This window comes from Talpa europaea (assembly GCF_964194135.1).
Source record: "Talpa europaea genome assembly, chromosome: 9".
Classification (NCBI taxonomy): Eukaryota; Metazoa; Chordata; class Mammalia; order Eulipotyphla; family Talpidae; genus Talpa; species Talpa europaea.
Genome location: NC_140076.1, coordinates 10,687,159 through 10,701,313, shown reverse-complemented (window position 1 = coordinate 10,701,313; position 14,155 = coordinate 10,687,159). Strand labels below are relative to the sequence as shown.

The 14,155-nt window shown below is 48.2% G+C and overlaps 1 protein-coding gene across 1 annotated transcript; it reads right to left on the bottom strand.

Moving 5' to 3' along the window:
• Positions 1-7,459: 7,459 nt before the first annotated feature.
• On the bottom strand, positions 7,460-8,796 carry LOC311177856 (phospholipase A2, membrane associated-like; the record flags this gene model as incomplete). The annotated part of the gene is made up of 3 exons (XM_084244094.1): positions 8,666-8,796; positions 8,259-8,416; positions 7,460-7,602 (listed from the first exon to the last, which is right to left on the bottom strand). The coding sequence occupies exons 1-3, from the start codon at positions 8,767-8,769 to the stop codon at positions 7,460-7,462; spliced, it is 405 nt and encodes a 134-aa protein (XP_084100220.1). The 5' UTR covers positions 8,770-8,796.
• Between the last annotated feature and the right edge of the window lie 5,359 nt (positions 8,797-14,155).

Below are 14,155 nucleotides of genomic sequence, written 5' to 3'. Positions count from 1 at the left end.
TCAGAATAAAACATTTCTTGAGAAACTCTGTGTGTGTGTGTGTGTGCACACACCCCATCCCCATGCACTGCTAGTGTGAGAACAAGCTGGCACAGGACAGGAGGCTGTAAGGGTGGACATACAGACTGTATCAGACTCCGGTTGAAGCCCCACAGGACTCCAGCCTGAGCTGGCTTCCCCGGCCCTAGGGTGCCAGCTGTGGTGCCAGCTGCCTAGGCTGGCAGGCGACGAGGAAGCAGTAAGGAATGGAAAGCCCAGGCTGGCAGGGCTGGCCCTGTGAGGCTATGACCTTGGAGCCCCCAGGTCCCCTCTGCTTCCCTGCAATAAGCCAGAGCAGCTCTACTGGGCCTGTGGGGAGAACAGCAATGCTAGTCTTGGTGTTGGGGGTGCTAAAGCCACTGTCTTCTGGATGCTACATTCTTGTCCCGTGTTGCACACTTGGGGCAGCTGGCCAATCTAATGCTGGCCACCAGGGGTTACCTCACATCCAGGGCTGCTTCCTGGACATGCAGCAGGTGCCCAGACCCTCAGGGTGTCCTCCAAGTTCAGGATGGGCCACAGCCATCTTGGGCTTCCTATTCCCCAGGAGTCCTGCATTGATTTTGCACTGGGACCCACAAAGTATGTAGCTGGTCGTGCCCTCACCTGGATGTCACGGCCTTTCTGTCACTAGTTCCCACTGGGATATTCCCACCTGCACCCGCTCCAGCCCCACCTGGTCTTACTGTGGTCAGCAGGGCTGCGGGTGGGTCCTGCAGGGAGCGCCCTGTACAGGCGGTGTGGGTGCGGCCTGAGCTTCCGCCCAGGCACAGAGCAGCAGCTCTTGTCCCGCCACAGCTGACGTCTTTCTGTAGGTCTCTCGGCAGAGGTGCCTTTTCTGATTCTACATGAAGTGGCTTCATCTGTTGCTTAGCTGGTCACGTCTCCTCTCGCGATAAGAGGAGGAAAGCGCCAGTAAGGTACCATTCTATCTACTAGCTTGCCCAAGACACAAATGTGGGCAGCCTGCACCACTGGTGAGGCTCTCTGCAGGCCCAGCGCTAGCCAGGATGGTAATGCTCACGCAAGGCCAAGTGGCACATCTATCAAAATTATAAATTATCCTTTGGGTAGTGATTCCACTTTTGCAAATTGGCCTTATGAACACACACACACACTCACACACACAGCTTGGCTTTGTCATGACCACATGGTGATCCCAAAGGAGCAAGTCTATGCCACTCTCCTGGTATAGGTCCTCACTGGGAGGAGCTCCTCCGAGCTGAGCACTGTAAGGGTTATGCTGCCTCATCAGATTCTAAGACTGAGTTTGCCACTTCGCTGGTGAACCGGGTCCTTGAGTATGAAAAGGTTGAGTTCAACATCAAGCCATAGGAACTCCCCTTCACTCTGATGGGGATGTAAATGGGACAAAAATTCGGGGGAAAAGTTTGACTGGTCTTTATGACATTACATATACCTCTACCCTTTGACCAAGCCATTTCACCTCTTGTTACCCAAGACAAGTGTGGATGTCTACACAGATACTTAGGTAAGAATGTTCAGGGAAGTTTTATTTAAAATATCCTCAAACTTGGGCCTCCCCGGTGGCGCAGCGGTTGAGCGCTGGGCTGTGAAACTGCCCGCAGCCTCTGCAGCGCCGTTTGGATCCCCAGCTGCCAGGGAGGGTCCCACATGGTGCACAGACCTCTCCTGCTGTGCCTGCTGCTCCCCTCAGCAGTGTACTTCGGTCCTTCTGCCTGTTCTGCTCTTGCTCTGGTGCTCTCACCCTCCTGCACTTCTGACTATACCCAGTGCTTGTATAAATAAATAAAAAAAAAATTTAAATTAAAAATAAATAAATAAAATATCCTCAAACTGCAAACAACCTGAATGTCCATATAGGAGAATGGTTAAGTAAATAATAGCACTTCCCTAGCATGCAATGTTCTCAGAAATAAATAATAGGTTGCTGATACAATACTAACATGAGTTAGTCTCATTGTTATGATCTGAATAGAAGGTAAACATAGAAGAGGACATACCGTACAGGATTCCATTTACAGGAAGCTCTAAAGCAGGAAAACTAAGCTATGTGAAGATAATGGAACAGTAGATTCCCCAGTGTTAGTGTCTGAATTGTGCCCCCCACAAATTCATATGCTGGCATCCTAACCCCCAGTACCTCAGGATGTAACCATGTTTGGAGACGGGGTCTTGAGAGAGGTCATTAAGGTAAAATGGGGTCATTAGCTTGGGGCCCTAATCCAATCTGACTAGTGTCCTAAATGATCATCAGGACATAGGGACAGGTGGCCATCTAAACCAAGGAGAAGGAAGCAACCCTGCCCTCACCTTCATCTTGCACTCGAATCCTCTAGAATAGTGAGAAAATAAATTTCTGTTGTTTAACCCACCCAGTCCTTGGCAGTGCAAGCAAACAAATACACCCAGGCAAAAACTGATGGGCCAGGAACACCAGGGAACTTTCTGGGAGACGAACTTATTCTATAGTGTGATGACATGTGTATTACAAGGGTGTATCCATTTGTCAAAGTTGTCTAGCTAAGAATTTTACCTCTAAGAACTGGAGATGATGATGATGATGATGATGGTGGTGGTGATGATGGATTAGGGTTGATAGTGATGGTGGTGATGGTGATAGTAATGATGATGGTGATGGTGGTGATGATGATGGTGATGTGATGATAGTGATGGTGGTGATAATGATGGTGATGATGGTGATGGTGATGATGGTGATGGTGATGATGGTGATGGTGATGGTGGTGATGATGGTGATGGTGATGATGGTGATGGTGATGATGGTGATGGTGATGATGGTGATGGTGATGATGATGATGATGATGACAATGACAATAGCCTGGAGGCGCAAAGGGAGTGAAATAGAGATGATAACAGAGGGTAGAATGTTGATAAACATTGAAATGAATGATGGGTCCAGGGGAATTCATGATTCTTTTACTTATATATGTTAAACATTTTCAAAGGTTAAAATGAGAAGGATAGACACATGGGAGTGATGCTCCCTCTCCTCCTGGCTGGTGGTGACTCCATGACTCCCCGCTCTGTTCTTCCACGTGACTGATTAGGATATGGAAAAGTTCTGAGATTCAGGCTTAGTGCAAGACCCATGCCAAGGTTTCACAGAGCTGATGCTGCTTAGGAGTAGCTGCTCAGTCTTTGGGGCTCTGGGTTGACATCCCAACTGCCATTATTGACCAAGGAAGACTTTGTATTCATCACTTGACCTTTTTCAGCCTCTGTTTTCTCATCTGTACAGTGGAGTTGATAGTGACTATTTCACCAGGGAAGTTGAAAAGATATTAAACGTAAGAAAGCATACAAGTATTTAGAATGCCCCCCATTTTCCTCCTTCTGTCCTTGACTATGCCAAGCTCAGCCCTGCCTCATGTCCCTCCGCAGCTGTCCCCCTGCCTGGGTGGACCTTCTGGACCCTCGTAGGACAGACTCCTTCGTATCCCGTGTGATCTTGCTTCAGATGCCTTCTGTCTCACTCACTGTCCCTGCACCCACCTAAACACAGCCCCTGCCCGCCCACTCATTTACCTTCCGTTTATCACTCATCACTGTAGTTTGCTCATGGCTGCATCTGTCCCCTCCACGGCCCGCAAAAGGGGTTCTTGCCTGTCTGGCTTTGGCTGGATCCTTAGTGCCTGGTTCTGGGCCTAGAATGTTGAAATTGTGTCTTGCTGAGTGAATGAATGGAAAGTGGGAATGACAGCGCCACCTAGCTCTGAGGGTTACTCAGAGGAGTGAATGAGAACATGCATTTCAGATGCGTGGCCCAGGAACTGCCTGGAAGGAGGTGCCTGCTGTTGCACTCTTGGCGCTGTTGCCACTTATTACCCCGGCTTCTGAGCGCCTTTCTCCATCTCTCATTTCCATGGAATTTACTCCCAGCCACCACCCAGCTGAAAAGCGGGAAAGTCCCTCTCTCAGCCATCTGGCTCCTGATCTCCCCCACGCCCCATGAAGCAGTGGGTGTGATGGTCCCTGGGGGACTGAATCCTTCTGAAGCTTCGCCTTGGAAAAGTCTCCTGGGTTAGGTCTGGAATAAATGTGGGACGCGCAGAGGATCTGGATTTGATGTTCAAGGTCTTAAGAGACCAGTAAAAGCCTCGTCTCTTTCCTGGGCAATGAAGATCCCAGGGGATCACTGTGAAGCTGTGACTGGAAAAAGGGGTCATTTTTCTAAAGATTCAGCCTTTCCTGGAAGATCCCCTTCTTGGAGATCATTATGGTTTTTTGTTTGTTTGTTTATACATTTTTTACATCATTTTTCATTTTTGCACAATGTATGCATTTTCCTCTTGGTTATAGTCCCCATGCAATTCCCACCCCCTTGTTTTGATCCTACTCCCTCCTCACACCACCCACCCCCCACAGTGTGTCTCTGGTTTATAGTTGCTTCTTGATTTTGCTTTTTACTTTATTAGAATTAGGTTTTTTCCTGGTCCCTTATTTAGGTTTTCTAAGTTCCTGCAATGAGGAGATGATTATGCTTTCCAAGAGTCCATCCTCAGAGTCTCTTGAGCTGAGGTAAGCAGGAGGGCCATCTGAGACCCAGGTCACCAGGTCCTGCCCTGGGGTGGGGACTTACAGCCGAGGGTGTGCCTCCAACAGCCCTGGTCCCCTTCCAGACCAAGATCTGGGCGTCTGACTCTAGAATGTTCTGCCAAATGTCCCCAGCACTTCCAAGACCAGGCTCACCCTGGGGAATGAAGGTGACGCATGTCACATGTGCAAGAAATGAGCCGAAGAGTTGGCTGAGGGGAAGTGGTTGTGGGAGGAAGGTGATGATGGATTCGGTTAAAACACAGAGGCAGTGAAAGCAGCGGGATGGTGGCTGTTTCGCTCACTGAGGGATGTCAATAATTAAGAAATCAGTGCTTCATTTGGGCCAGATAGTAACTCGGAACTGCTACCCACTGGACTCAGGCTGACAGCCCAGCCAAGAGCTCCAGTATCCTGAGCGGTGGGGAGATGGGCTTTGGATCAGGACAGCTCTGGGCTTGAATTCCCACTGTCACTAACCCGCTGATCACACATCTGTGTGTGTGTGTGCGTGTGAGTGTGTGTACCTGTGTACTTACAGGTAAAATTTCCAGAAGTGGGGTCGCCAAGTCAAAGGGAAAATGCATTTCCAATTGACCAACTGCTGAACCTATTCCACCACACCCTCTCCTCCTAGGCTGTTACACTGGCTTCTGCAAGACACCGGTTCTTATTTTATTCACTTTCCCCTTATCCTCCAGCTGCACCACCGCTTTATCTTTCACAGGTTTATTTAGACATGCAATTAGTACCTTGAAAATACTGAGTGTCTGTGTGCGAGTGCATGTGTGCATGTATGCTTTTAAATGACACCTGAGATCGTGCTGTGTCTTTCCCCTTCTCTCCCCCCCAGGGAGCATGAGCTGCCGGCGCCCTTTGCTAGAAGCAATGGATTTGAATGGAGAGAAGCTTGGGTGGGTTCTTCCGGGAGTCTGAGCTGATCACTGCTGGGCCAGGAGGGTGGGACGAGGAGGCCCAGTTGGGCAAGGGCAATAGAGGTTGGGAAGAAGATTCCTACCTTGGCCTCTCCATCCTAACAGCAGAGCTGAGCTGCTCACGCTCTGCGATAACAGTGGGACGTCCTAAATGATGCCAGGGAGGGATGGTAGAGGCAACTGGGCTGCTGAGTCCCTTCAGGCATCATTCTTTTTTTTTAAGATTTATTTAGTTATGCATACAAGAGCTGGGGTGCAGCCCAGAAGTGTGGGGGGTGCGAGGAGCCACCAGAGACAGAGTGGGCCATTCTTGCATCTCGTCCTCCCTACCTCCTCCTTCCCTGCGCCGCCCCATCCCAGGGTGGCTGATGCCGGCCTCAGCATGTACTTTCCTGCCTGTGCTGCTATTTCCCAAGGGCACCTGCTGGGGGTGCCAGCAAATGGCAAGCATCCGTTCTAGACCTTGTCAATTCAGAGCAATTGTGTGGCAATTTAAAAAAATCAAGAATCACTGTGGACGTGTATGTGAGTGCATGTGTGTGTGTGCATTAATAGGGTAAATTTCCAGAAGTGGGACTGCTCAAAGGATAAATGTCTTTGGGATTTTGGTAGACAGGTCGGTTTACCCTCTGTGGGCATTTTGCTTCCACCAGCGTCCTTTGAGAGAATGCCCATCTCCCCTTGCAGCCGTCCCGCTAAAGCAGGTTGTCACACAGCTGGACTTATCTGTTCTAACAGACAGAAGTGGCATCTCAGCAGACTTTTAATTGGGTTTCTCTTCTCATGAGGGTGAACAGGATCACAGCTACCGCCATCAGATGAAATACCTTTGTGCCAAATTAGAAAAGGCCCCTCCTGTGAGAAAGGCACGAATCACTCCCACCGACGCCATGGGAAAGCTGACATAAGTGGAGTCATTTTAAAGTGGAGCCAGAGTAGCCACTCCAGAGACACTGCCTTGCTGACCTTCATTCTTGAGCTTTTCCTGGGACAACCTGCCCAAGCACGACTGTTTTGAGAAACAGAAAGCCAACAATTGTTGGAGATAATCGTGGCCCTCAAGTGTGGTGGCCGAGGACATTTTGCCTGCAGACAGAATCAGCAGCCAATCATGGAGAGCCGAGGGTGGCTTCGGCTTGGCCACACTGATGAGTATTTTGAAACCACATACTTCATCCCCCTCTGTTCCTTCCATGAAGACCCCTAGCTTTTGTTCCTGCTCAGGAGCCTGCTGGTTTTATACAGAATCTCTACTATTGGATTGCAAATTGCAAATAGTGATGGCAAATAAGCGATGTGCCCTTATAATCGCCTCCTGATGTCAGGGTGCTTCCTGCAGGACCCACCCGCAACCCTGAGGACCACAGTAAGACCAGGTGGGGCTGGAGCTGGTGCAGGCGGGAATATCCCAGTGGGAACTAGTGACAGAAGGGGTGTGCCCAGCAGCTGGCACCCTAGGGCCGGGGAAGCCAGCTCAGGCTGGGGGTCCTGGGGGGCTTCAACCGGAGTCTGATGCAGTCTGTATGTCCACCCTTACAGCCTCCTGTCCTGTGCCAGCTTGTTCTCACACTAGCAGTGCATGGGGGTGGGGCACTTGTGCGTCCGCGCACGCATACGCGCGCACACACACACACACACACACACACAGAGTTTCTCAAGAAATGCTTTATTCTGAGGATATGCCTGAGCCCAGGGGCTACCGCAATCAGGACATGGGACTTGCAGGACAGCAGGGGAGACAGGGAAGTGGCTGCCCAGGGAGGCTGGGGAAGTGTGGACACACAGGCTCCAGTCTCAGGGGCCCTCCTCCCGGATACTCTCTCTCTGGGGTGAGAGGGGCTCCAGGCTCACAGAGGGGTGTTCTTCATGGCCAGGGCATTGGCGAGGGCAGGGAGGAAGCTAGGAAGGAAGCTCAGCCTGGGGTGTGGAGGCACCCGGGGGGAGGGCGCTCAGCACTTGGGGGTCTTCCCTTTGCAGGCCTTGTTGTTGTAGTACTGGTACTTTTTATTATAGCTTCTCTTGTTTCTCGCAAAGCAGAGGGCAGCTGCTTTATCACATTCACACACTTGTCTCTTACACCTGTCTTGTTTTGCTGCAATCACAGGAGAATAGACACCAGGTGAGGGCTTGTTAGTATTCGGAGGCTTCTGGTGGGATCCGCCAGGGTGGGGGTGGGGGACTTACAGCCCCCACCTCCAACCCCAACTTCCAGAAGCTTCCATGGTGAGACAAGCACCTAGGCTCCAGATAGTTGTGACTGAAGGGGACAGAACCCCTGCCCGGGGAAGCTGCCTGATGGGGACCCCCAGCAGCCCAGGCCTGGGTCTCTGTGAAGACCTCGCCTTCAGCCAAGGTCTCCTTGTTTGCAGACAAGCCCAGGTGCAAAGGCCCTGCCCCCGGCGGCTGGGAATGTTTGCGATTGGTGGAGGCCATCATGGCTGCCCTGTCTCCTTTGCCGTGACTGGTCCCTGGCTAGCATGAATTGCTAGGTGGTTTCCTAGGGTCCCTTGGACCCCACTGTGCCCTCTTCTCCCCTGACACCTGCGCTGTCTTTAGGACTCACTGGTGTCACCACCTCAGGAGCATTCCTTGACCCTCAGCTGTGTTAAGGACACCCTCTTTTGCTTATTTCACATAAGCACACCGTGTTTTCATTTTCCTCAATTCCCTCTCAGCTGTGAGCTTGTAAGACAGGGACACTGTCCCCCGAAACTGCATCTGTGCCCCATGCAGTGCCAGCACAAGGACATCCAGTAATCATGCAAAGGGCACTGGTTGGAGCTGGAGGACTCTCCTTACCACAGGTGACTGTGGACCCTCGGTAATAAGCTTTGTAGTTCAGCAATTTGGTGGGACACCCACGTCTCATCAGCCGGGCATAGCAACAGTCATGTGCAACGCAGCACCTGTGGCAAGAATGCAGAATTGGGGCTTGGCCCTACTGTTTCAGGGAACCTGGTGACCCTGGTCTTATGCCCTTAACCCTGGCAGTGACCCCTTGACTTTGGAATATTCTAGAGTGGTTTGTAACATGCTGGTTGCGTCTCTGCTGCCACCTGCTAGAGTCTGTGCCCATGGCCCCAGCCTCACCTCTGGAGCTTGGGCCCCACCCAGGCCATAGAAGCAGAGGGAAGGCAGGAGTGGGGTGGCCTCACCAATCTGTTGCATCCTTGGGCGATCCTTTGCCCCCCAGACCACAGTGGCAGCCATAGAAGCCATAACTGGATGCAGCTTCCTTTCCTGTCACCTTTGTAATCATTTCCCAAAAATTCCACAGAGCCCCATCAGCTTGTTGCAGGCCTGGAAGGAAATTGCCATGGGATGGCAGCAGGAACGCCATGTCCTCCCTCTCGGTCTCCCTCTGCTGCTCCCCGCCCCCACCGTGGACTATCTCTTTCTGCCACTGAGGGAGCCCCTGCTGCAGCGGGAAGCTGGGACAACAGGGGCTCCCCCTTCCTGGCTATTTCTGTGTCCAGAGATGAGCTCTCACCAAAGGCCGCGACCAGCGCCAGCAGCAGGAGGGTCCTCATGCCAGGTTCTGTGGGGGGAGATGCAGGAAGTGGACCCAGAGACCTTTTTACGGGGCCACTGCCACCAGGCCTGCTCTGCAGCTCACACTGCCCAGCCCTGGACAGGGGAGCCATCAAGGGCTCCCAGACAGGCTCCCGTGGGATGTCCAGGCTGATGACCTTCATCCACTCAGAGGCACAGGCGTGTGCAAGAGCAGGACCCCCTGAGGCTCCCAGCTCTAGGATGTTTTCACACACACACAGGCTTCCAGCCACCCAGACTCCCATGTGATCCCCCAGGGATCCCCCAGGCTCCTGGGACTGAGGATTCCTGGAAGGCTGTGGCTGTATGATCCCAACAAAGTGGGCTTCCCCGAGGCCATAGGTTATGTGTCCCCCATTTGACATATATTCCTTGTGCCACACTGGATCAGTAGTTTGAGAATTCTATCTATAAATTCTAATCTCTAATATTTTTTTAGAATTGAAACCACCCCCTCTTTTGCAATACCTTCCAACCCTTTGCATCATACACAAACACAAACAAATACATGTTTACATGTGTGCCTGAGTTTGACTTAAGCTTCCCCACTAGTGCAGACTCCATTCGCACCCTACACTCATACCCACACAGCAAACTGTGCCCTCTTACACAAACCAAATCATGTGCAAATGCACTCATGTTCAAGTACATCCACACTCACATGCACACACACACACACACAATACAACCACTCTCCCAATCAACCGATGAGCAAGGACTGTTATATTCCTAATTCTGGGTATTTACCTCTCAGAGAATGCTGGAATGGTACCTCCAAATGACTGCCTTGTTTATATATTCTCAGCTCTACTCCCCTTAAATAGCTGCTCCTCTGGGAGGTTGGGAGTTGTTGGGGTGTACAATTGGGGTGTGTCTGTTTTGCACCAGTCTTTGTCAATCATCAAATTTGCCATTGGACCAGCCCCTGCGGTCCCTCTGATAGCAGGATATCTTTCAGCAATAACCATAAGGAATCTTTGGGGGGGATCAAGTTTTTTTGCTTCCAAGGGCTGGGGCTACATAGTGAGGTTATGGAGAGAGAGACAAAGACAGAGATGGAGAGATACAGAGAGGGTGAGAATGAATGAGTTTCGGTCAGTTTTTCCCGAGGTTGAGAGCAGGTGTCTCGGTTTACAAGGCTCACTATTTTTTAAATTGAGACAACATTAGGTGACAACACTGTATAGATTTTAGATGTACAGACTCACTCCTGCAGCTATATGTGCGTGTGTGCGCGTATGTGAGTATATACATATATGCACCTATATATGTATATATGTATGTATATATATCACTTTTATTGGTGAATTTAAAACATAATAACGGGAGTTTACACTGTAGCAAGAGAAGGGGGGGGGAGAGTAAGCAAGTGCCCATATGGCCAGTGGAAAAAACCAACCAGCACCTCTAAACAAAGGCACCTCAGTGTGGGGAGAGGGGCTGAGGCTTTCGGTGTGTTTAATCAAGATAGCCATGTTTGACTTGGATGCTACATTGAGGGGATGTCTTATGGAAAAGAAGGGGAAAAACCAGCTGTCAGGGCTTACACTACCATCCGGCCTGGGACGCTAAGACTTGGCCTTAATGGTAAGGACTTAGCTGCCAGTGTGGCAGGTACACTAAATGTCAGGGGTGGCGCAGGGTGGGATCTGGAAAGTACACATCTGAAAGAGACCATTGCAGCAATGGTCTAATTACGAAGGGGATGATTTGCAATCAGTTCTGTAACCATCGTCCCAAACTTGAATGGGTCCAACCATGAAAACAGGCTAATGGTGTCAGGAGCTGCCTCTGGGTACCTGTTCAAGGAATTTAGGTGATACTGTGAGATACTTTAACATCTGGGACATTTGAAATAAGTAGATTTGAACCCGTCTTGAGAAGGGAGACTCTTCCATTTCTCATCAAAGGCATCTCTTAGTCTTAAAATTAGGTCAGTTCAAAGGTGGTGTCTCCTGAGGTGGTCGGGCAGCTGGGCTCCCAGTGTTAGGTCTGTATGGTGCAAGAAAAGGGAAAGAAACAGGGGAGAGACTGGGGCAGGCTACAGTGGCAGTTCCTGAGTTCTGAGCCTCTTGAGCCCATCAAGAGGTCCAGAAGCACTCCCGGCTTGTTCAGGGAGTGTGAGAACAGGAAGCAACATGCTCATGGATTTTTCTGGTTTGCAGTTTGTATGTGTCTGGTGGTCTGGGGGCCTGGGGGGCTACACAGCAACACTCATGAAAACTGTCCACATGTGCGCAGATGTGATGATTTCTCTGAAATTCAGATCAAGTTGTCTCACTTTTTAACTTGGATGATTTCAGAAAAAAAAAAATTAGTTCTCAATGATTCCAAGTCAGAAATATGGGGGGGAAATTGACCTTTTTAGTTGGGAGAGTTTTAGTCCAATATTGGAGGAAACTAGAAAGATGCAAGATCTAGTCCAGTTAACAGGTAGAAAATAAACCCTCAAAAACAACTCAGAGTACTAAGAATTTTATCAGCACAATGGTGGACAGCTGAAGCAGAATTTTCATCTCTACAATCACCCCCATTTCTATCAAAGAGAACCATATTAAGACCAATTATTTGCCTATTAGACCTGATATTAAAAGAGTTGGCCAGGTTATTTGCGCAAGAGCAGCAGGAATCATGAGTGACCTCATAAGCTATTTCAAAGTTTGATTATTGGAACTTTTTGCAAGGAATCACAGATTGATCTCTTATCACTCTTGAGGCTAAAAAACCAACCCAAGCCAAGGACTCGACATCAGGCTTTCCCTGAAATACTTACAGATTTGGGTAAATTCCCCTCCTTTTGAGGTCCCCAATATATCCTGAGGTTTCTGAACCCATAAGGAAGTTGTGTTCCAACTCAGTGGTGAGGCTGCTGGGAACTGTATAAGCAAGATACCTAATTTCTTTTTAAGATTTATTTATTTATGCATACAAGAACTAGGGTGTAAGCCAGAGGCGTGGGGTGGGGTAAAAGGACTCACCAGAGAGAGTGGGGAGCACAACAGGCAGATCTACTGAAATACACTGCTGAGGGGAGCAGCGGGCGAGGCGGGAGAGGTCTGCTGTGCCATGTGGGTTGCTCCCTTGCCGGCAGGAATTGAACATGTGTTGCAATGACTGGCGATAGCTTGATAGAGGTGTCTAGCCCCTGTGCCACCAGGGAGGCCCATACCACTTCGTTTTGTTTGTTTGTTTGTTTGTTTGTTTTAAAGATTTATTTATTCATTTATACAAGCACTGGGTACAGTCAGAAGCATGGGAGGGTGAGAGAATTCACCGGAGCCAGAGCAGGGAACAGAACAAGTAGACTAATGAAGTACACTGCTGAGGGGAGCAGCGGGCGGCAGGAGAGGTCTGCACGCCATGTGGGACCCTCACCTGGCGGCCAGGCATCAAACCAGCGCTGCAGAGGCTGCGACAGCTTCGCAACCCAGCGCTCAACCGCTGCATCACCCGGGAGGCCCCTCACTTAGTTTTTACAGTGACTTCATTGGCTTCACAAAGTCAACCTTAGTTCCTTAAAGCTGTCTGATCATATCTGATTTTAGGTACATTCTCAAAAATGACATTCCAGCAAAAGTTTTTGCAGTACTGCCAACATTTCCAATTGGGTCTATTTTCCGTTCTGAAATAACCAGCCTTGCTTTCTTCTCCCTAACAAAAATATATCTCCAGTCCTCATAGTTTTTCCTAGCCAAAAATACACTCTACTTTCCTTAAGTAGAGAGTCGTTCCTCTTATTATTTTTGTTAGTCTTAATTGCCTGTATTAGATGTTTAACCCTTAAACAAATTTAATTTCTAGTGAAAAATAAGTCAACAATTGTGAATGATCGGTCATTGACAAATTCATGAATCCATTTCATAATTCCTAAAAGCATACATATTTAGAAATACATGACATAGTTTAAGAAATCTTTGGTTCCTATGACACAGGAAGTTAAAAGTAGACAAATCTAAGTTCAGGGATTGATGTTGCAGTATTTTATCTTACTTGAAGATGATGTTGATAGTCATTAAATAGCCATCACTTAACTGATCTCACCCTGTTTTCAGATTTTTAATTTCTTTTTTTAGAATGAGCTTTTATTTTTCCTTTTTTTCCAGATATAGCATTACGTAAGTTTAAGATACGAATATGCCTGTGTGATACTCTTATATATGTTGCAAAATGACCGTAAATGAGCTAGTACCTCCAGCACATCACAAGATTACCATTTCTTTTTTGCGTTGAGAACATTTAAAGATCTGTACCCTTAGCAACATTCAGATAGATAAGGCTGTGCTGTAAAACTATCGTCAACATGCTGGTCATTACATCCCCAGAACTCATGCATCTCATATCTGGAAGTTGGAGTAACTTTTGATTAACTTCTCCCCAGCAGCCCCAGGAAACCATCATTCTAGCCTTTGTTTCTGTGATCTCACAATAACTTGTAAGTTTTTAAGTCATCAAAAAGATTTGGGAAACTATTTTTGAGTCACGTACAAAGAAAACATCATTTTAGTTAAAAAGTTCACCAAGAAACTCTTATGCCATCTCTATTTTAAGTCTTTAATTATGTTTAAACTAGCCATAAAAACTTCATGAGACACTGGATAAAATCAGCCATTATTCCAAGCTATTTGCCTTGTGGACAAACGTTATAAGAGATAATCCGGGTTTATTCAACTTTTTACTATTTAATGCTAATAGTTTTAAATACACTGCTGTTTAATTCAACTAAAAACTATAATGAGCTCTTATTTACTGAAGATTATCCTTGATCACTGAAAAAATATTTGTATTAGTTTCTGTGTGAGAATTTAGAGGCACATATTTCTCCTAAGCCAATTAAAATTCTTTTACAAATTAATTTAAGCAATGGCAACCAGAGATAGAATGTCATATATTCATAACTTATATCCATAGACAAAAATAAAAACACTGACAGACGCAAGAAACCCCATAGCTTCTGTTCTAAAATTTAGCCAGGAATCAGGTCACAGAAAGTTGTGGGTAGAGTTTTAGTTCCTTCTTGAAGTGTTTGCATTAAAAGGCTGGGTAAGATTTACTTCTCCAAGGGAAGAAAAAGAATATGTGTAGTGCCAGCATGC